Below are 20,815 nucleotides of genomic sequence, written 5' to 3'. Positions count from 1 at the left end.
GGCTCCCTGAGGGCCACATTGGGAGTCCTCAAGGGCCGCAAATGGCCCCAGAGCTGGGGTTTGTGCACCCCTGGTCCAGACCATCACCCCACCAGATTTGAGCCCTTCCCATTCACCAAACAATGCAAGCAATGTGAGCCAAGAGGGTACCACAAGAAGCAAGAAGTTCCATATTGCTCAGTTACTCTCACTGTGAAAATTTCTGCCTCTTCCCACAGTCTCTGAAGGCTTCCTTGACCTTCTCATTTCTTAGACTATAAATAAAAGGGTTCAGTAATGGGGTGATCACCGCCGTCACTACCGCTACTGCCTTCTGGACATCTTGAGACCGTCCTTGGCTTGGCAAAGAGTACATGAAGATCGCATTGCCATAAAAAAATGGAGGCTACCATGATGTGGGACGCACAGGTGGAAAATGTCTTTTTCCGGCCTGTGGTGGAGTGCATGCGCAAGATGGTGGTGAAAATGTAGAGGTAGGAGAAAGTAGTGACAGTCAACGAAAGGAGCAGCATCACTGCTGAGAGGACGGATTCCAAAGTCAAGAGGAAAGGCATGTGGTCACTGCATGAAAGCCTCACCATTGGGGCATAGTCACAGAAAAAATGGTATATGACGTTTGAGCCACAGAAGGGCAGATGGAACAGCAGAAACATAGGACCAAGCATCGAAAGACAACCACCTATCCAGCAGCTTGAGACCAAGAAAGCGCAGACACGTCCGTTCATGACAACGGTGTAGCGAAGTGGGTGACAGATAGCGACGTAGCGGTCAAAGGCCATCAGGGTGATGATGATGGTTTCACTGGCACCGAGGAAGAAGTAGAAATAGCACTATATGGCGCAGCCCAGGAAGGAGATGAATTTGTTCCTGGAAATCAAGTTCACCAGCATCTTGGGGGTGATGGACATGACAAAGAAGATGTCCATGAGGGAGAGATGGCAGAGGAAGAAATACATGGGGGTTTGGAGGTGCTGGTCAAGGCACACCAGTGTGATGATGGTGACATTCCCAGCTAGGGTTAACAGGAAAAACACAAGAAGTACCACAAAGAGGAAGACTTCTAAAGGCCTAGGAAGCTGGAAGCCAATTAAGATGAACTCAGTTACCTGCTTTGTGCAGTTCTGATGCTTCAGTCTCACGGCCAACTTGAGTTTGCAGAAGGACCAAGAAGAAAGAATTAAAATACACCATTTAGAGTTCGTATCTGGAGTAAAAACCATCTAAGTTGTCCTCTGAACATGTCCCAGCTTTTCAGTGGCCTTCTTAAAATGTAGTGCTCCAAAGCATATACAGTATTTCAAGTGCAGTCTGAGAGGAGAAAAAAAAGTGAACTGTTACTTCTGAGAGACTCAGTTCCCCTCTCACTTGTGAGGTTCTCTCAGCCGTGGCTGAACCTGGGCCAGTCTTTACATCTCAGTCCAACTTATGTCACTATCGTGCAGATAAAATTGTTTGAGGAGAGGGAGGAGAATCCCCTCAAGAGAAGCCGTTCAGGACTTTTCACAAGCTAGAAGGAGAGTTCATGGTTCGTAAGAATCCTCTAATTATTTTGAATGGGGGCCTTTGGGACATGTTTGAGAGGAGGGACTGAGATGTGAGTGTCACGTGTCTCACTTCTGCTTCCTGAAGTCACTGACAAAGACCAAGAAAACATGGGCTGTTGATTCTGGGAAAAGGTTTGACCTGAGATAGACTGCAGCAGCAGCTGCTCAGAGAAGGAACTGGCAGCGAGTAGCTCCAGACTTGCTTATGAGCAGCATCACATACAGGTTGCTGCTTGTGGGGGCGCAAGGTACCTACAGCCAATGTTCACACCTGTGCATTTGTCAATAAAACAAATATTACAATGGCACCATAAGCTCCTAGGGACTGCTGCTCTGAAGGAAGCCTGAAGTAACACAGTGCCCCTGAAACTTCTCAACACTTGGGGATGGGGAACACAAATGTTGATGGGACACAAATATATAGTGAAATAGAAACAAAAGACACGTGTTGTAGTCCAGAGGATTCAAACACTTTCCCTTTGTGCTGCATAGTCTCCAGGGACTGTAATGCAGTCTATTGCTTGCCCCTGAATATCCCTCTATAGGGTGGTCACAAACCCTTTCTTACTTCTCCCAGACCCATACAGCTATACCATTTGTGAGCAAACAGCTAACACCCCAGTCCTGAGCTGCCCAGAGTGTGGGGCTGGTGCAGTGCCAAAAATGGCTGCCACGGTATCCTGGACGCTCTGGGTAGCTGCTGCCACCTCAGTGCAGAATCAAAGAGTCCCATGTTGGGCTGTACGGTCCAAAACAGGGCTCAGGATCTGGTGGAGCTGAGCTCCACCAGGTCCACACCCCTCCTGCCCCGCTCCCTCTCCCGCCACGCTTTCTCCCCACCCTTCCCCCACTTACCCCTGCCCCGGAACACCTCCCTCCCGCTTCTCCCCACAACCCCATTCACCACTCCACCACCCAGCAGTCTGGGCAACTGCCAGGCATCAGAACGTGAGTCCAGCACCTGAGCTGGCCCAGCGCGGGCTTGCACTGGGCTAGCCTGGCACTGGTCACACAGTAAGGGGTGAAATGGACTATGTCAGAATGCCAGATGGGCTATGTCAGAATGCCAATGCAAGGGAGGGTACCAGGATGAGGTCTCTTGTTATCCGGTGTGCTCCCTGGGACATTTGGTGGGCCGCTGTGAGACACAGGAAGCTGAACTAGATGGGCCTCTGGCCTGATCCAGTGGGGCTGTTCTTATGTTCTTAAACTACAATTCCCAGGAGGCCTTGCAGCTCTTCTTGTTATCTGGTGTGCTCCCTGGGGCATTTGGTGGGCCGCTGTGAGATACAGGAAGCTGGACTAGATGGGCCTATGGCCTGATCCAGTGGGGCTGTTCTTATGTTCTTAAACTACAATTCCCAGGAAGCCTTGCAGGTCTCTTCTTATCTGGTGTGCTCCCTGGGGCATTTGGTGGGGCAGCTGTGAGACACAGGAAGCTGGACTAGATGGGCCTATGGCCTGATCCAGTGGGGCTGTTCTTATGTTCTTAAACTACAATTCCCAGGAGGCCTTGCAGCTCTTCTTGTTATCTGGTGTGCTCCCTGGGGCATTTGGTGGGCCGCTATGAGATACAGGAAGCTGGACTAGATGGGCCTATGGCCTGATCCAGTGGGGCGGTTATTATGTTCTTAAATGCACTAGCCCAGTGGTTCTCAGACGTTTCACTTTTTAGAATGAAAAACTGTCGGGGCCCACCGACATCATCAAGCAGGACCATTTTTAACAATACTAGGCTGCAATCCTACCCACACTTACTCAGGAGTAAGTCCCATTTACTATCATTGCTAAAATAATTTACATAGTAGCTTGTTAAAAGTACAGGTCTGTAACACTTCCCAAAATGCAGTAACATACTTGTAGTATTAAGTCTAATATAGTAAAAATAAAATATTGAAATGAATGGGGACCCACCTGAAATTGGCTCACAACCCACCTATTGGGTCCTGACCCACAGTTTGAGAAACACTGCACTACCCTCTAACACATACTGGCATACCTGGGGCTAGGGATGCAAATGCCCTGGGTGGCACAGGGAGGAACACCCCAGTGCCACACACACACACACACACCCAGTGCCCTGCACGGAGGCCCTATACCGAGGGACCTTCTAAGTGCCTAGAATGTTGGTTTCGGTTTTCGGCCAAAAACTGGAAGTGTGGTTTAAGGCCTTCTGGAGGCCTCAGGACCTTTGGAAGGCCCTCCAGATGCAATGGAGCAATGGCAACATTCTGGGGGGGGGGGGGTGGCATTCTGTAGATCTGGCCCTGGGCAGCACAGTGGCCAGGTTCGCAAGTGCCCCCTTCCTCCCTGCCACACTTTTCTCCTCACAATAAGCTTGTCACAGACTGACAGATAAAGACTAGCCCAGTTTCAGCCACTGGACTTCACAGCTGAGAGAGAAAGTAGTGGGTCTCTCTGCTTCTCACTTGACACTCTAACCACTGCACCACACTGTCTCACAGTGCCATAGCTCCTAATGAGCTCACTAGGCTGGGATCTGAGAGGAAGACCAGAAGGACCGGTGAGACTCAGGTTCCCCTGAGAACATGAATACAGGTGGAGGTTTTTGGAACCTCCCTCAAGCACCTTTATAAAACTCTAGCCTTGCTGGTATCTTGTTCCAGGGGACAATATCAGGATGCTCACCTGTGATGAGATTAAAAGACCCCATGGACCTGGTCTCCATGGCCTCCATTTTGCCACTCATTCTAATATTGTAGGAGGGTTTGTCATTAAATGTAGTGTATGGAAATTAAGAAGGTTCAATGCATTAATTACAACAGTGTATTACATTTAAAAAAGAGAGGTTTGGTTTAAAATGGGAGTGGATTTCACAACCGGAGATCTTTTTGTAAAACATTTGGAATGGGAGAAGAGTCAAAGAACGGCTACTGATTTGTAGAAGCTCTTTGAACTCCACCCCACACAGATGCCTTTAAAAATACAACCCTGTGCCGCTATACATATCTAGGTGGTTGCAATTGTGTTCCGGTGATGCTTTAGCGCATCAAATCATGTCCTCCACCTTCTCTGTATTGCCTCTGTTGAACAGGTTCTGAAGAACAACATCCCTCAACCATTCAGTCCTGACTTTCCTGGTACACGGGAGAGGTGGACCAAAAGGCTGGCGTTGAGCTTTCATGGGAAAGAGGGAATAAGGAAGTGAATTGCTGTAGTCAGTCAAGGGGCTGCTTTTTTGTGCCATTGTGCATGGAGCTTTAGAAAGGAGGAGAATAGCTTTGATTGACAGCCCAACCCCATGCATGTCTATTCAGAAGCAGGTCCAATTATCGTCATTGGGGCTTACCTCCAGGTAAGTGTGGATAGCATTGAATCCTGCAAGTGATATGAAACTGGGCAGGCTGGGTGGAGGGGATATCTTTAATACCCAGGAAGAAAGAATTAAGATGGAATTGCTTTGTTTTGTGTGTGTGTGTGTGTGTGTGTTTGATTGTTTAAGGGTACAAAGATGTAAGGAGTAGTAACTGAGAGTCAAGCAAGGGCTCCTGCTCTTTAGAACCTTGAAAAGCAGGGAATATAACCTACCTTGAATCAAATGAACTCTGACGTTTGTGTGTGTCTTTTAGATTATTTTGCAGCCTCAGATTGGCCATGAAAATGAGGAATCCGAACAACACGCAACAAGTGACTGAGTTCATCTTAATTGGCTTCCAGCTTCCTAGACCCATGGAGGTGCTCCTCTTTACGGTGCTTCTTTTTGTTTTCCTGCTGACCCTGACTGGGAACATCACCATCATCACTCTGGTGTGCCTGGATCAGCGCCTCCAAACCCCCATGTATTTCTTCCTCTGCAATCTCTCCAACCTGGAGATCCTGTTTGTGTTTTCAATCACCCCCAAGATACTGGTGAACCTGCTTTCCAGGAACAAGTCCATCTCCTTCCTGGGCTGTGCTGCCCAGTGCTATTTCTACTTCTTCCTTGGCACCACGGAGTTCATCCTTATTGCGGTGATGTCCTTTGACCGCTATGTTGCCATCTGCCACCCTCTTCGCTACACCGTCATTATGGATGACCGTGTTTGTATCTTTTTCGTCTTGGGCTGCTGGGTGGGTGGCTTCCTTTCTACCATTTTTCCAATTATTCGGCTTTTCCAGCTGTCCTTTTGTGGCTCAAATGCCATAGACCACTTCTTCTGTGACTATGCCCCCATGATAAAGCTTTCTTGCAATGATGTGCATGTCCTCATGGCTTTGGTGTCCATCCTATCTTCTGTGGTGCTGCTCCTCTCGCTGTCTGTCACTGTTGCCTCCTACCTCTATATTCTTGTGACCATCTTGCATATGCACTCCACCACAGGCCAGAAGAAGGCGTTTTCCACCTGTGCTGCCCACATCATGGTGGCCTCCATCTTTTATGGCAGTGCAATCTTCATGTACTCTTTGCCTGGCCAGGGACGGTCACAAGATGTCCAGAAGGCGGTAGCAGTACTGACGGCCGTGGTGACCCCACTGCTGAACCCATTTATATATAGTCTGAGGAATAAGAAGGTCAAGGAGGCCTTCAGAGACTGTGTGAAGAGGAAGAGGTTTCCACAGTGAGACAAATGGGAGAGAGCTGGAGTTGCCAGCCCTGTTTTCTTTGTACTTTCTTTGTTCGTGTTGCATAGGTTGTTTGATGAATGGGAAGGACTACAAGCTGGGAGGAGGGATGTTGTTCTTGATGCTCAGTAGGAGACAATCAAAGCGCATTTGTGTATTTGTGCATGTGTATGCGTGTTTGCGTGCGACAGAGCATGCTTGAAAGTTTTAATCCTTGGCACCAAAAAGCTCTTTTGAACCTTACTCTTTCCGTAATGTACAAATATTGTTGTTATGGGAGAACTTCAAAACACTAAAAGCAGAATGTGTGTTCTGTCAGAGGCACATTAATGTTGGATGCTGCTTTCAATTAAAGATGATTTAAACCTTGCATGTGATAAAAAAAAAAAAAAAAACTTGGAGAAGAGGATGTCAGTGTGTATCCATGCAGGATGAAGTAAGGAGATGTGGGTTTGTAAATACCTGTGAGAACTGAGCAGATGAACTCAAATGTTTAACATGAGCCATGAATTCCCCTATGTAAATCTATTCCACCACAAACTAATTGATTGTGGGCAGTGGTGTAGCTAGAGCTGGAGGGAGCCTCACTGCAGCATAAATAGACCCTCTCCCCTTTGGAGCCTTTCTGAGAAGTGGGTTCCAAACTTACGTGGAATTGCTCCAAGAAGAGGGGGAGGGGCCCCTTGCATGCTGCAGTGAGGCTCCCTGCAAAGCTTAGTGCTTTGCCCCCCCAGCTATGCCACTGATTGTGGGACTTTCTGTGGGCCAAGCACATAGTCCAGAAGTGAGCTATGCTCTGTTGCAGGTAACTGTAGATGGGCTTTAACCTTCTCGGTTCACAGCCAAACGTATGATCCAGCTGTGCCACACAGGCCCTAAGCTAATTCTCCCTGGAGCTGATTACCACTGGCATTCATGTCTACCTGGCAAGTGGAGACTGAAAGGGAAGGTGGGGTGATTTCAGAGATAGCGGCTGAGAGCATGGGAAGGCACTTGTTGGGTCATGACATGGGGGAAGGCTTCCACCAAGTTTCGATAAGTTTAGAAATAAGCTGAGCTTTTTACCAATTTGCGGAAAATACCTTTGTGAGCCCAGGTAAAGGGGCAATGGACTTATTATTCTCATTACTCTCAAGGCCTTTCCCAGTTTGAAGAGACACTTGGCCAACAGACTGAGGCAAAGAGGCAAAGAAGGAAGGCCCATAGCCAGGGAGACAGACCAGGGACAGACTGCACTTGCTCCCAGTGTGGAAGGGATTGGCACCCCTTAATTGGCCTTTTCAGCCACACTAGACGCTGTTCCAGAACCACCTTTCAGAGCACGATACCAGAGTCTTTCGAGACTGAAGGTTGCCAACTACTAATGAGAGCCTATAGAAAAGTTGCCCACTGTAGTTGTCCTACTGATTAATTTGATCTTTTTTAAAAGGAAAGTTGCTGCATGATACAGGGACAGAGTGGATAGAAATTTAGGAGGTGGACTAGGAAGATTTGGGGAAAATACAAGTGAGACATCAAATTGACATCATCTTGGCAGCGCTGTCGCGACTCTGAGGGCCATAAAGCTGTTTTTGCCACCAGAATGCTCATTGCTCTGGTATATGTGGAGGATAGGATTGGGCTGCCCATAGAAGATAAAATGCTGCTGCAGTCACTACTTCTTAAACCCCTCTTTGGATTTTGTTGTACCCCTCCCCCCAAAAAAAGCCCCCCAGATATATTTTGCTTGTAAATGGACAGGCAAATGAGCTGACCATTTTTGCTCAGCCATAGGTCCTCCCTCCCAAATCCTTCCCATATATGACCCCTTGCTTAATAAAGACCACCCTTGTTCATATGAATTGGCCAGCCCATTACAATTGTCTGAGGAGGCCCTCTTCCACATTCATCCTCACTCTAGGTTTGAGTGTGCATTGATATCCTTTACAACAGCAGTCGCCAAACTCTGACTGCCGTCCTTCAAAGAAGCGGTCCCTGTTTGGACCAGAGCTTACTGTTCTGCCTCCGCACCATGTTCATCCCCAGTAGATCTGGGCATCTGGATGCTTTGGGCAGTCGCATCTGTTGCCCACGCTGTGCAACAGGGCATCCGGGCAGATGCGACTGTTCAGTGCGTCCTGATGCCCAGACCTACTGGGGATGAACATGGTGCAGAGGTGGAATGGTAAATTCTGGTCAGGAAGCAGAGGGTTTTCCCCAAATCCCAGATCCATCCCCCAGGCCAGGGCTTGGAAAGCCTGCTTTAGCGTACCGATTCCCAAACCGTGGACATTGAACCAATTTTTGGTGCGTCACAAAGAGTTTTTGAAATGTGATCCTTTGCGTGTGCCTGCCATGCAAAAAAAGGGGGGGAATAAAAGAACAGCAGGAATAAAAACAGCTAAAAACCAAACAGGCATGTTTTGTAAGAGCATAACTTAGATGCGGCACAGTCACCCCAGATCGTAACCCACATGTAAAGGCCACTGGAGCAACACGTACGATGGTAACAGAAAAGCTGCTTGAAAGAATCATTTTGGCAGCTGATTGTTAGTTTCACAGAAGTTTCACAGAAGCTGCAGGGGGCCTTAAAGGCTGTGTTATATGACGGAAGTTGACAGCAACCTGGGTAACATACTATTTGTGCAAAAGCTTAAAAGCCACATTGCTAAAGCATGGAAACACAGAGAATAGTAAAAAGCTGTTTGAAGCAAAACTGTTAGTCTCACAGAAGCTGCTCACAGAAGCTGTTTAGGCCTCAGAGTGTAAGCACTCTGGAATTTAGAAAAGATAATGCAACTAAGGCAACAAAGAGACAGGCTTCATCTTGGCAGAAGTGCACGTCTTGCCAAGGACATCATTATGCCTGCCTGCCAGTGCTCACTTATAGCTTTATATTTCATACTTTATGCTTTTGGGGCAAAAGACATATGGAAACCAAGTGATCCCTTAATACCAATGTACTCAAGGTAACTGGTCACAAAAGGTATATAGAATTACAGAGGTTTTAGTAAAGCTTTTGAAAACCCCTTTTAATAAAAGGAACCAAAAACTACTTTGCTGTGTTATGTTAAGCAACAGGTGTAAAAGATAAGAGGACTGTATCAGGGCACACTAAGGAGATGGATATGCCAAGAAACGGATCTGAAGTTCTGCCAAAGATGAGGTCTTCACACCGGTGTTTAAGTAATTTTGTACCCTCTTTAATGAGGTTAGTAAGAGGACATGTCAAATACGCTTAATTAAAATGATGGATGTGAATAAGGTTCAACACTGGGTCAACACTGGACAAATGATATTACACCGTACCCTGCTGGTTTTTGAAAACTTTTGAAAATTGTGTAATTTTGGCTAAGTTTAAGGTGAAACCCTACCTGTATGTAAATCAGAGTCAATCAACTGTTTTGCCCACTTATTGCCCACCTATTTTCTATCTTTTATGTAATCTATCTTTCATGTAATCTATCATGCAGCATGACCTTTCCCAGTTTGAAGAGACACTTTGCCAACAGTCTGAGGCAAAGAGGTATAGAAGGAAGGCCCATAGCCAGGGAGACAGACCAGGGACAGACTGCACTTGCTCCCGGTGTGGAAGGGATTGTCACTCCCGAATTGGCCTTTTCAGCCACACTAGACGCTGTTCCAGAACCACCTTTCAGAGCGCGATACCATAGTCTTTCGAGACTGAAGGTTGCCAATACAATGTAATCTATATCCTATTAGGAGTTAGCCCCATTTCTGATGTCACATTTCAGCCAATGGGAAATCTAGATTTTCAAACAAAGAGGTGAGAAATTTCTAAAAACTCTGGACATCATTGGGTTGATGTCCATGCTTTCAAGTTACCTGCTTCCCAGGTTTTATCCCACCCATTCTGCTTTTGGCTGTTTCACGGATTTTCCAAATGGAACTACGTGGAGGTAGCATTGAAATTATTTTACAATTATTGTTTTGTCTAAATTTACATATTTTTGTAAAATTAAAGAAGAAGCTGGTTTAGGTTTTTGTTATTCCCCCTCTTTTGGAGTGGAAGGGAGGTCTAGTAAAGCTATGTGGATCACAATAGATTGTCATTTTAAAAACTTGAGTTGTGGTGTTGAATGTTTGGGAAGCAGTGCTTTAGAGCAGGGGTCTCTAAACTTTTTGGCTGAAGGGCCGCATCAAATGTCTGGCACAGTGTTGAGGGCTGAAAAAAAAAATAATTAAATATAAAATTTAAATAAATACATTAGAGATGGAACTTAGATGAATGAATAAATGGGCTCAAATGTTCAGGATTTCTCCAAACACCAACACAGCCCAAAGCACACACTTAAACAGACTCCCATTCCCCCACTCCACAAGCACAACTCTGGTTGTGTTTGGTCAACTGGGCCAGAGGCTCTCAGGGGATCAGAGGTTGACCACGGGCCAGATAGAGGCTGTGCCAGGTTTTGGAGACCCCTGCTTTAGAGCCTTCCCAGGACAACTGGACCTGGATGGCTAAGGGCCCTATCCTATCCAATTTTCCAGTGCTGGTGCTGCTGTGCCCACAGGGTATGCACTGCTTTCTGTGTTGGGGAGGCAGTCTCAGAGGTCTCTCAAGGTATGGCAACATTTGTTCCCTTACCTTGGAGCTGCATTGAGGCTGCACCAGTGCTGGGAAATTGAATAGGATTGGGCCTGAACTGGTCTACATGCCAGCAGTGAAGACACTGGATCACTGTTACAGACTTGTGTTCCTCTGGCGCTGTTTAAGCTAATCACCAGTCTTGAAAATGAATTTTCCCAAGGTGCCTTAATATAAATGTTGCCTCACTTATGTCTCATTCAACAGAAGAGAAAAAGACAAGACTGGGGTTTGACAACTGCAGGCTATACATTCCAGTAGGCTGGTGAGGCTTACAAAACTGGTAAATTCTTTGATCTCTATACGAAGGTATCTATTTTATTTATAAAAGTTAGACAAAAATATTGCAATACAAAATGAAAGATAAAAGTTAAAATGTGTCTGGCAAAACAGCAGTGCAATTGTACATTGAGCCACCTTGAGTCCCTTCGGGGAGAAAGGCGGGGTATAAATAAAGTATAATAATAATAATATTAATACATTGACTGGAGAGATTTTTTATTTTTAGTTTTAGTTTTGTTTTTTGTTTTTTGTTTTTTGTATTTATGAGTTTCCCCAATACTGGGGGGGGGGGGGAGAGAGAGAGAGAGTGAGAGAGAGAGAGAGAGAGAGAGAGAGATTTTTTAAAGAGGTGATTGGAAGGGAGTATTTTAAAGGAAGAAAAATTAGACTTAGAGGGAAGCCAAAACAGCTTGTTTCCTTAAAAAAAGGAGGCCATTGAATGTGTGATGTTTGGTGCCCATTTGTCAAACGGCCAAATCTTAACTTTCCAGTGTTGATATGGCTGTGCCAACAGGCTGTATCTTGCAGTGGGGGGGTGGGGTGGGGGAATTGAGTCCTTCCCAGAACACGGGTATGTTTTGCTTTTTTTTTTTCTCCCCCTTACCTTGGGCTGTACTGTGGCTCCATCAGCCCTAGAATCTTGGCCAGGACTGGGCTGAAAAACACTTTCAAATGTGCATTTTACAATCATGTAATGGGTATTAGGTGTTAGGGTTGGTATATCAGTATAATGGTTGTGATTCAGGAGAGCAAACTCACCAGCTGTTTTCAAAGTCATTTTCTGATGAATCATTGACTTGGAACTACAGTTCTCACCTGCTGTTGCCTGGAAGAAGTAGACCCAGGTACAGTGATACTTCCCTGTTGAAAGAGTATCAAGGTATGAAGTACAGGTTGGATCTCAAGGGGGCAATTCTTGCGCATTATGGTTGGAAAAGGGGAGTCTTATTCATGCTTCATACCATAAGGAAGGGAAAAGAAGACTGTCTCAAATCAGGTAAGCACTAAAGACTGTTTATTTTTATTTATCTATTTTTCTCCTGTTCGTTTGATAATTCTGCCACCTCCGACCAGCCATGGGGCTGAGGAATCAGACCAGCACTCAACAGGCAACAGAGTTCATCTTAATGGGCTTCCAACTTTCCAGGTCCATAGAGGTTTTCCTCCTGGTTATCCTTCTTCTTGCTTTTCTAGTAACACTAGCGGGGAACATCACCATCATCACTCTGGTGTGTCTTGACCAGCGCCTGCAAACCCCCATGTACTTCTTCCTCTGCAACCTCTCCCTCCTGGAGATGTTCTTTGTCTTGTCCATCACCCCCAAAATGCTGGTAAACATGATTTCTAGGAACAAATCCATCTCCTTCTTGGGTTGTGCTCTACAGTGTTACTTCTACTTCTCCCTTGGGGTCTGCGAAGCTATCCTGATTGCCTTAATGGCCTTTGACCGCTACGTGGCTATCTGCCACCCACTTCGCTATACAATCATCATGAACGGTCAGGTCTGCATGTACATTGCACTGGGATGTTGGGCTGGTGGTTTCATCAATAACATTTTCCCATTGTTTCTTATGACCCGCCTGTCCTTCTGTGACTCAAATGTCATTGACCACTTCTTCTGTGACTATGCGACTATGTTAAAGCTTTCTTGCGATGATGTCCATGTCCTTCTGGCTCTGGAGTCCATAATGGCTGCACTGGAGCTGCTCACCTCATTTTCTGCCACTGCTGTCTCTTACTTCTACATTATTGTCACCATCTTCCGTATGCGCTCCACCACAGGTCATCAGAAGACGTTTTCCACCTGCAGTTCCCACATTACAGTGGCCTCCATCTTCTACGGAAGTTCAGTCTTTATGTACTGTTTGCCCAGCCATGGACGTTCTCAGGATGCCCAGAAGGCTGTCGCGGTTCTCACAGGTGTGGTGACCCCGTTGCTGAACCCTTTTATCTACAGCCTGAGAAATGAGAAGGTGAAGGAAGCCTTCAGAGATTGTGTGAAGAAGTGGAAATTTGCACTGTGGAAAGACTGAAGCTTCCTGTCCTCTGGTCATGATGGCACTCTCATGGATTGAGTTTCACAGTGTGACTGGATAGGGTAGGTGCAGTAGCATAGCTAGATCGGTGCAAAATTGTAACTATTACCCACATGCGAGTGTAAGCAGCCTTTCCCACTCGCCCAGAGCCATTCAAGGCTGTTAGTAATTATCAGCGCAATCCTATCTTGTGCTGGAATAGGCAGGCCAGGAGGCTTGTGCTGTATCCAGCGCAAGATAGGGCTGTCAAAGTGGCTCAGTTGGAGGCAAGGGGAAATTCTTCCAGGTAGGCCACTGCAGCCCCTATGGGTTTCCTCGGATTTGTGCCACCTCCTGAGGTGGCAGAAATTTGAGGAGAGTAGAGCGCTCCGCGCTGCTTGGGAATCTGGCATAAGAGCTGAATCCCAGCCCCAACTCCTGCTCCCCACCCACCCCAAAGCCACTCTCTGTCCACCCACCCTTTTGTGCCTGTGTATACCAGGGGTGGATCCAAAACGGGGCCAAGGGTGTGTGCCCCCCCCCAACTGTTGCGCCAGCAGAAAAGAGCACCTGCCAGGATGGGAAGCAGCCCAAGCACAGCTGGGAGCCCAGATCTACCCACCTGGAAAAGGCAGCTCCAGAGGAGGGAGTTGGAATGGGAGCCCTGGTCTACCAGTCAGGTAGAACTGGGTTCCAAGTCCAGTCAGGAGCCCTTGTCTACCTGCCCAACAAACCTCAGCCATGGAGACCAACTGGGAGTCCAGGTCTACTTGCATGGTTGACCTGAGCACTGGAGTTAAGGTAGTGCTCACCCCCCCCAACATAAAAACTGGATCCATCCCCGGTGTGTACACCTGTAACCCAGGATCTGTGGATGCAAAACTAAGACTCAAATGAACTATCAACAAAATAAATTTATTGTCATTTTATCAAATGAGAACTGGTGGAATTCTTCCGAGTTGTTAAATACATATGAAGTTATGTGCATTATTGTGAATTAGCATGGACCATTTTGGCTAGAATCTGGAGATATCACATTGCCCAGTATTTGGTTAAAGCAGAATTTGAGAGTTGGGATCCTCGAAATATTTTGTTCCATCATTTTGAGGAAAATAAATGTTTAAACCTGGCTGCTAGTTTGGACATAACAACCCCAAAATTGTTTTACGTCACTAGCACATATGATCCATTATGTGTAAAATGTCCCATTTCATCACATAAATAATTTGCTTGCTCACGATAGAGTGAATGAAAATGATCTTTGGGCCAAACTCACATATACTACAATGTAAGAATTAAAGACCCAGACAAAAATGTAATAGGCTATCAAAAACCGACAATGGTTTATTGACATTCTCTTTGGTTGAGCTGAGTTCTCACAGTATATGTCTACATGCTGTCAAACCACTGGCCCTCATAGTATTGAGTCCTCAATACTCCAGTATTGAGAGCCCAATTCTGAACAGTGCGCACCAGTGTACACTGTCTGCGGGCGCGTACTTACCGCTGGCGCGCACTGTTGCAAACGTGCCAAAAGGCACACTTGTGGGCCCTAGCTCCGGGCAAGTGCCAGTGGTAGCCCAATGCTGGCTGGCACTGGGCTACCGCCAGGCTGGCTTCCAAGCTTTGCCACTCGGCAGTCCCACAGACCGCCGAGCAATGGAGAGGTAAGTGGGGGCATGGGGGAGGCAGGGAGTGGGGAAGTGTGCAGAGGGCAGGGAGGAGGCATTCCAGGGGGAGGGAGCAGGGACAAAGAGTGGCAGGACTGGTGTAAGGACACTCCACTGGATCCAAAGACTCCATGTTGGGCTCGCTGTCCGATATGGAGGTTTTTGATTCACCCCATTGCAGGGCTACTCTCTTTATGTGGGGGAAGGGGAAAAAAATTCCCTTTTCCCCCAAGGAGCCGCCGGCAGCTGCCCAAAGCACGCAGGATGTGGCAGCAGCCATTTTCAGCGCCACTGCAGCCGCATGCCCTGGGCAGCTCAGGATTGGACTGTGAATCCCCAGTATTGAGTCACTCCCTCCGGCAGAATATGCCTTTTCTTTTCTTATTGCCAAGGAGGAAGTTAAGTCTGAGGCTGGAAGCTGAACAGGAGGTTAAATCTGAGACTATATGCAAACTGAACGCTTTCCCCATGTGCTGCCTCCGATGCATTCTCGGCATCACCTGGCAAGCCAAAGTTCCAAACAACACAGTCCTGGAACATGCTGGAATCCCTAGCATGTATGCACTGCTGAAACAGAGACGCCTGCATTGGCTCGGTCATGTCGTGAGAATGGATGATGGCCGGATCCCAAAGGATCTCCTCTATGGAGAACTCGTGCAAGGAAAGCGCCCTACAGGTAGACCACAGCTGCGATACAAGGACATCTGCAAGAGGGATCTGAAGGCCTTAGGAGTGGACCTCAACAGGTGGGAAACCCTGGCCTCTGAGTGGCCTGCTTGGAGGCAGGCTGTGCAGCATGGCCTTTCCCAGTTTGAAGAGACACTTGGCCAACAGTCTGAGGCAAAGAGGCAAAGAAGGAAGGCCCATAGCCAGGGAGACAGACCAGCGACAGACTGCACTTGCTCCCAGTGTGGAAGGGATTGTCACTCCCGGATTGGCCTTTTCAGCCACACTAGACGCTGTTCCAGAACCACCTTTCAGAGCGCGATACCATAGTCTTTCGAGACTGAAGGTTGCCAACAGACAGACATATTGACAGGCCACCTTCATGGCTAATGAGTATGTCCTGAGAGTCTATATGCTCTGGAGACAGTAAAGGTGTTTACTGCTCACTCCCTGACTTATCAGTAATGGGATGCATAAGGAATTTGTCCTCAGAAAGGGTCCAGAGGATGGTGGGGTCCTCCATTGCAAATGTTTTGTTATTGGCTGTTCATTTGGGACTCTTAGCGCAACTCTTCCTTTTGACTCTTAAGGCAGCTTGCCACTACTTCACCAGATTACTATGTCACTAAATAACAGGAACAGTTGCATTAATGGGGTTTCTGACAAGTGTTCTGCATAGGTGGAGCAATTGTCCCACTCCTGTGTTTCAGGACTGTAGTCCCTCATCATTAACGGGACTCTTCACACGTTATGCTGTAGCCAAGCTCAGCTGTCTGTACCTGGGTACATACTGACATGTGAATGACTGGCTTCATTTTTACAGGTCAATACTCCATGTTCACTGTAAACAGATTGTACCTGCCTTATACAGGAGGTGGGAATAACTGCAGCCCTATGCACTCCCTGTATCTGCTAACCACCACCTCTATTATTCAGATACCCACTCGGTCAACTCCTTGCCTGGCTGGCAACTCTTTGACCTTCATGGCTTGGCCCAATGCCAGTTGGGTCAATGGCCTGGCTGGCAATTCTCCTTGTCCCACTGCAGAGGAAGAAATGAGCACAGATTGATAGCGACACATAAGGTCACCCAGGAGACACTTGGGGTTGTTGCCACTGTCATTTCCTCACGTCCTGCTCCACCTTGTGAAGAGAAGGAAGAGGAGTGGGGATGCAATCCGTGGCCTTTAGATGGAGAGAAGAATGTAGAGGGCTGGGTTCAGGCACACATCACATGGGCCATCCCAGCAATGGAGAGATGGTTCATTGGTAACTTGCTAGCTGAGGTGCAAGAGATGGACTTTGGTGAGCTCTGAGTTCAACTCCTGAGTGACACAGGGGAGTCCGGGATAGGCTGCTCTAAGATGCACCCAGAGTTCACATGGAGTGGAGATCAGGTACAAGAGACTTGGCTAGCAGACCATGCCAACTTAGTTATGTAACCTAGAATACATCGCTACCCAAGCAATCCTCAGCAATTGAGACAGAACTGGATGATGTTTCCTGAATATACAGTAGAAGGTGTAAATCGCACTGTGGTACTGCAGCGAGCAAACAGCAGATAATAACTAAATAATGCAATGCAGAACATTTCTTTTTATTCTGGCAGGCAGTTCTTCTACCAGGCCAAATATATCTATTGAGAATAATACAGTCCTCATAGTCCTTGCTGGTTTCCTCCCAGAATACTTTTCACTTCTTTATCACATCAGTTTTTTTTCCCCAACCCCCTAACAATGCCAGTGAGTTGTTGCAATGCATCCCTCAAAGCCTCTTGAACCTGCTTGTTTCTCAAGCTGTAGATGAAGGGGTTGAGCAAAGGAGACACGATGGTGTTGAGAATGGCCACCACTTTGCCAAGCTCCAGTTTGTTGTTCTGTGTCGGCTTGATGTACAAGAAGATGCAACTCCCGTAGGTGATGGACACAACCACAAAGTGAGAGGCACAGGTGGAAAAGGCTTTCTGTCTCCCCGTAGCGGAGGGGATCCGTACAATGGTTTTAATGATATTGATGTAGGACACCACAGTGATGGTCAAGGTGCCCAGGACAGAAAGCACAGCGGTGATAAATCCAAGAAATCCCAGCAGCCGTGTGTCACCACAAAGGATCTTGATCAACGGGGTGTTGTCACAGAAGAAATGATCCAAGATGTTCGAGTCACACATTGGGAGTTGTAGGAAAAGAAGGGATGGACCGATGATTAGGAGAAAACTGCCAAACCAAGAACAAAGAACCAAGCAGATGCATAGACGATGGTTCATGATGGTTGGATAGCGCAAGGGGTTGCAGATGGCTACATATCTATCAAATGACATAACTGCTAGGAGGAAGAATTCTGTGGTGCCCAGTTGGAAATACAAGAAGGACTGGATCATGCACCCAACATAGGAAATCCTTTTGCTACCTGTTGCCAGGTGGGCCAAAGTTTGAGGGATGACAGCAGTGGTGAAGCCAATTTCCACAAAAGAGAAGTTCCGAAGGAAGAGATACATGGGGGTTTGTAGCCGGAGATCGAGGTGGGTGATGGTGATAATCACAGCATTCCCAAAGATGGTCAGGAGATAGGCGAAGAAGAGGACGGGGAACAACAAGAGCTGCAGCTTCGGAATATCAGTGAAGCCTAAGAGTATGAATTCACTGACCGTCGTTTCATTATACTTCATGTCTGCTTGACGCTGGAAGAAGGGGATAGAAGATAATTGAGACCAATATCGATAATCAACCCGGTCAAGACGCCTTTGTTCTGCAGTGTATATGTAACCCTCTACTTAAAATAAACTCATCCAAGAACTCACCCCAACACCCTTTCAAGCATTCAATTGAAAAATTGTTCCTCTTTTCTCCCCTCCCTGAGCAGGAAAATAAATAGATAAATAATGACCACATTTACAAAAAGGTGGATGAGCAAATTTTGGTAGGATCTCCCCGCCACATCCAACATTTCTCTAGTTCTGCACCTCACAGATCAAGCACTCGATGGCGCAATATCAGTTACATCCCAATCCTATCCACTTTCCTGGGAGTAAGCCCCATTGACACTAATGGGACTTACTTCTGAGTAGACACACATAGGATTGGCTGTTCGTTAGCTCCACTGAGGATGCAGTTGTCCCTAGGATGTTTGGTTTCACAGTAGGTTGAAACTTGTTCAGTTCAGTGTCTCTTGATCTCTTGAGTTGTCATCTTATGTTCGTATGTTCTTATCTGTCCCAGTCTGGCTGGAATGGCCAGCCCACAAAGCTCACAATTCACAGTTCTGATACAGTTCTGATAGTAAATTACATTTATAATTATATTCACATTCCAACAATAACAATCCTTTCTCGACTCTAAACGGTAGGCTGACGTTTTATCTGCTCACAGCACAATCCTATGCATGTCTATTCAGATTTAAGTCCCATTGTGTTGAATGGGCCTTATTCCCAGGAAAGTGTATATAGGATTGTAGCCTAAACCACAGATCAAGTTATCTTATTCTCTGAACATCAGCCCCAACACAATTCAAGCATGCACCCTAAGAAAAAGTGGTAACACTACCAAAAGGGTGGTGATAGTCTAGTAGTTCAACCTTCACACACACACACGTGCGTGTGCGCGTGCGCACGCGCACACACACACACACACACAGAAAGGACAAAAGAAAATATTTCTTTACTCAGCGTGTGGTTGGTCTGTGGAACTCCTTGCCACAGGATGTGGTGATGGCATCTGGCCTAGATGCCTTTAAAAGGGGATTAGACAAGTTTCTGGAGGAAAAATCCATTATGAGTTACAAGCCATGATGTGTATGTGCAACCTCCTGATTTTAGAAATAGGTTATGTCAGAATGCCAATGCAAGGGAGGACACCAGGATGCAGGTCTCTTGTTATCTGGTGTGCTCCCTGGGGCATTTGGTGGGCCGCTGTGAGATACAGGAAGCTGGACTAGATGGGCCTATGAGCTGATCCAGCAGGGCTGTTCTTATGTTCTTATGTTCCTCCAAGAGACAGCAAGCCCCCCCTCAAAACTTAGTCCTTTTAATAATTCAATATGGGCTACAACTACTTCTTGACCTGAAATAATATTGAGTAATATCCACAGGTTCCTCTTCTGGACAAAGAAAACCTCTCAGTTCAAAGTAATAGTTAGCAGTAAGTTTGAATTAGACCAGCATCACCATGATATACAGTGAGATTTGGATATAAGAGACATACTTCCAAAAGGGGAAGCTCTTCTCATTCCGTCAGATTCACTTGCATTTTCTACGCTAGGGTTCACCGTCCCTTCCCCACGGCTGCATTTCAGATCCTGTTGAATTATGGGTCAGTTCCACTATCCGGTTGATCCCAAATCCCTTAGCATTTCATGCTTACCTTGCAAATTTGTCAATTCCATCAGAATTATTGCATGCATCTGGGGGGACTGCTTTCCACCCCTCCAATATTCCTTCTCTGAAATATTACTGAACTGGAATTTATATAGCACTCTGGTTCACTGATCTTTGTTGCTCATTAGATGTTCCCAGGGGATCCGTGTGCTATAAATGAGCAGCTTCTAATGTAACCCTGTCCTGATTTTTTCTTTCTTTTTTAAACCTCAGATGCTGCCTGAAGATACTGCCAGAGAATTGGAATGGAGAGTGAGGAGTTCAGGGGCCAGAAGGGGTATATCTTGATGGCAGCTTGCTCCAGGCTCTTCCACCATCTGGGGTACCATGGATGGGTGACTCAAGGATTTCAGGAGGGCAACAGTACTGATTTCTCAGTAAGCAGATGGACGCCATTCACCATATTTATTCACTACATTTTAATCACATCTCCAGAGTCACTCAGGGCCAAACATAATGTGAAACTGAATGCATCAATGGCCCGGACATGTTTTACCCCTGCACCCTCCAAAAGAGACACAGACATGGTTCTAACGGAATGGGACTTTGTTAACTATTTATATACCAACTGCAGCAGGGACAGCTAGAATTGTGCGGGCCTAATTGGGGAAACGGAGCTGGGCGAATCGGGGCAGGACAGGATGGATCATGATCATGGTGGCAGCAGAATCCACCATATCTTCAACGCCCATCCCGTCCCAATCCGGCTCCTCAGAGCTACATCAGCAGCTGGTGTAGATCTAAGGAGTTCCATTGGAGATCATGGGTGGCTGGGAGGATAAGTTTATATTTCTTACCTTTCTTGGCTGGCCTGGTCCCTATTTGGTGCATTGGATGGAGGGGACACTGTATCCGCAGCCCTGCATCTTGTGTGCTGGCCCAGAATAAGATTGGGCTATCAATGTCATAAGTACATTGATGGCTGTGAGAAATGCCCCAGAGGTAGCCATTGATGATGATTGCACAACCCTCAGCCAGACAAACAGGTTGACACTGTGCTTTACGCACCTTTGTTTCCTTCTGTCTCTGCTAACTCACTACACCAGGGGTGCCCAAAGCCTGGCCTGGGGTCCATTTATGGCCCTCGAGGACCCCCAATCTGGCCCTTGGGGAGCCTC

At 46.8% G+C, this 20,815-nt stretch overlaps 3 protein-coding genes across 3 annotated transcripts; 2 read left to right on the top strand and 1 right to left on the bottom strand.

The window, feature by feature from the left end:
* Window positions 1-5,159: 5,159 nt before the first annotated feature.
* On the top strand, window positions 5,160-6,107 carry LOC136653610 (olfactory receptor 6M1-like). The gene has a single exon (XM_066630500.1). It carries the CDS (start codon window positions 5,160-5,162, stop codon window positions 6,105-6,107), a length of 948 nt encoding a protein of 315 aa, XP_066486597.1.
* A 5,946-nt stretch (window positions 6,108-12,053) lies between these two features.
* Window positions 12,054-13,010, top strand: LOC136653609 (olfactory receptor 6M1-like). The gene has a single exon (XM_066630499.1). The coding sequence runs from the start codon at window positions 12,054-12,056 to the stop codon at window positions 13,008-13,010; it is 957 nt and encodes a 318-aa protein (XP_066486596.1).
* Window positions 13,011-17,036: 4,026 nt separating this feature from the next.
* Window positions 17,037-17,993, bottom strand: LOC136653608 (olfactory receptor 6C74-like). The gene has a single exon (XM_066630498.1). It carries the CDS (start codon window positions 17,991-17,993, stop codon window positions 17,037-17,039), a length of 957 nt encoding a protein of 318 aa, XP_066486595.1.
* Between the last annotated feature and the right edge of the window lie 2,822 nt (window positions 17,994-20,815).

Source organism: Tiliqua scincoides, chromosome 5 (genome assembly GCF_035046505.1).
Source record: "Tiliqua scincoides isolate rTilSci1 chromosome 5, rTilSci1.hap2, whole genome shotgun sequence".
NCBI lineage: Eukaryota > Metazoa > Chordata > Lepidosauria > Squamata > Scincidae > Tiliqua > Tiliqua scincoides.
This window is presented reverse-complemented; position numbering and strand designations above follow the sequence as displayed.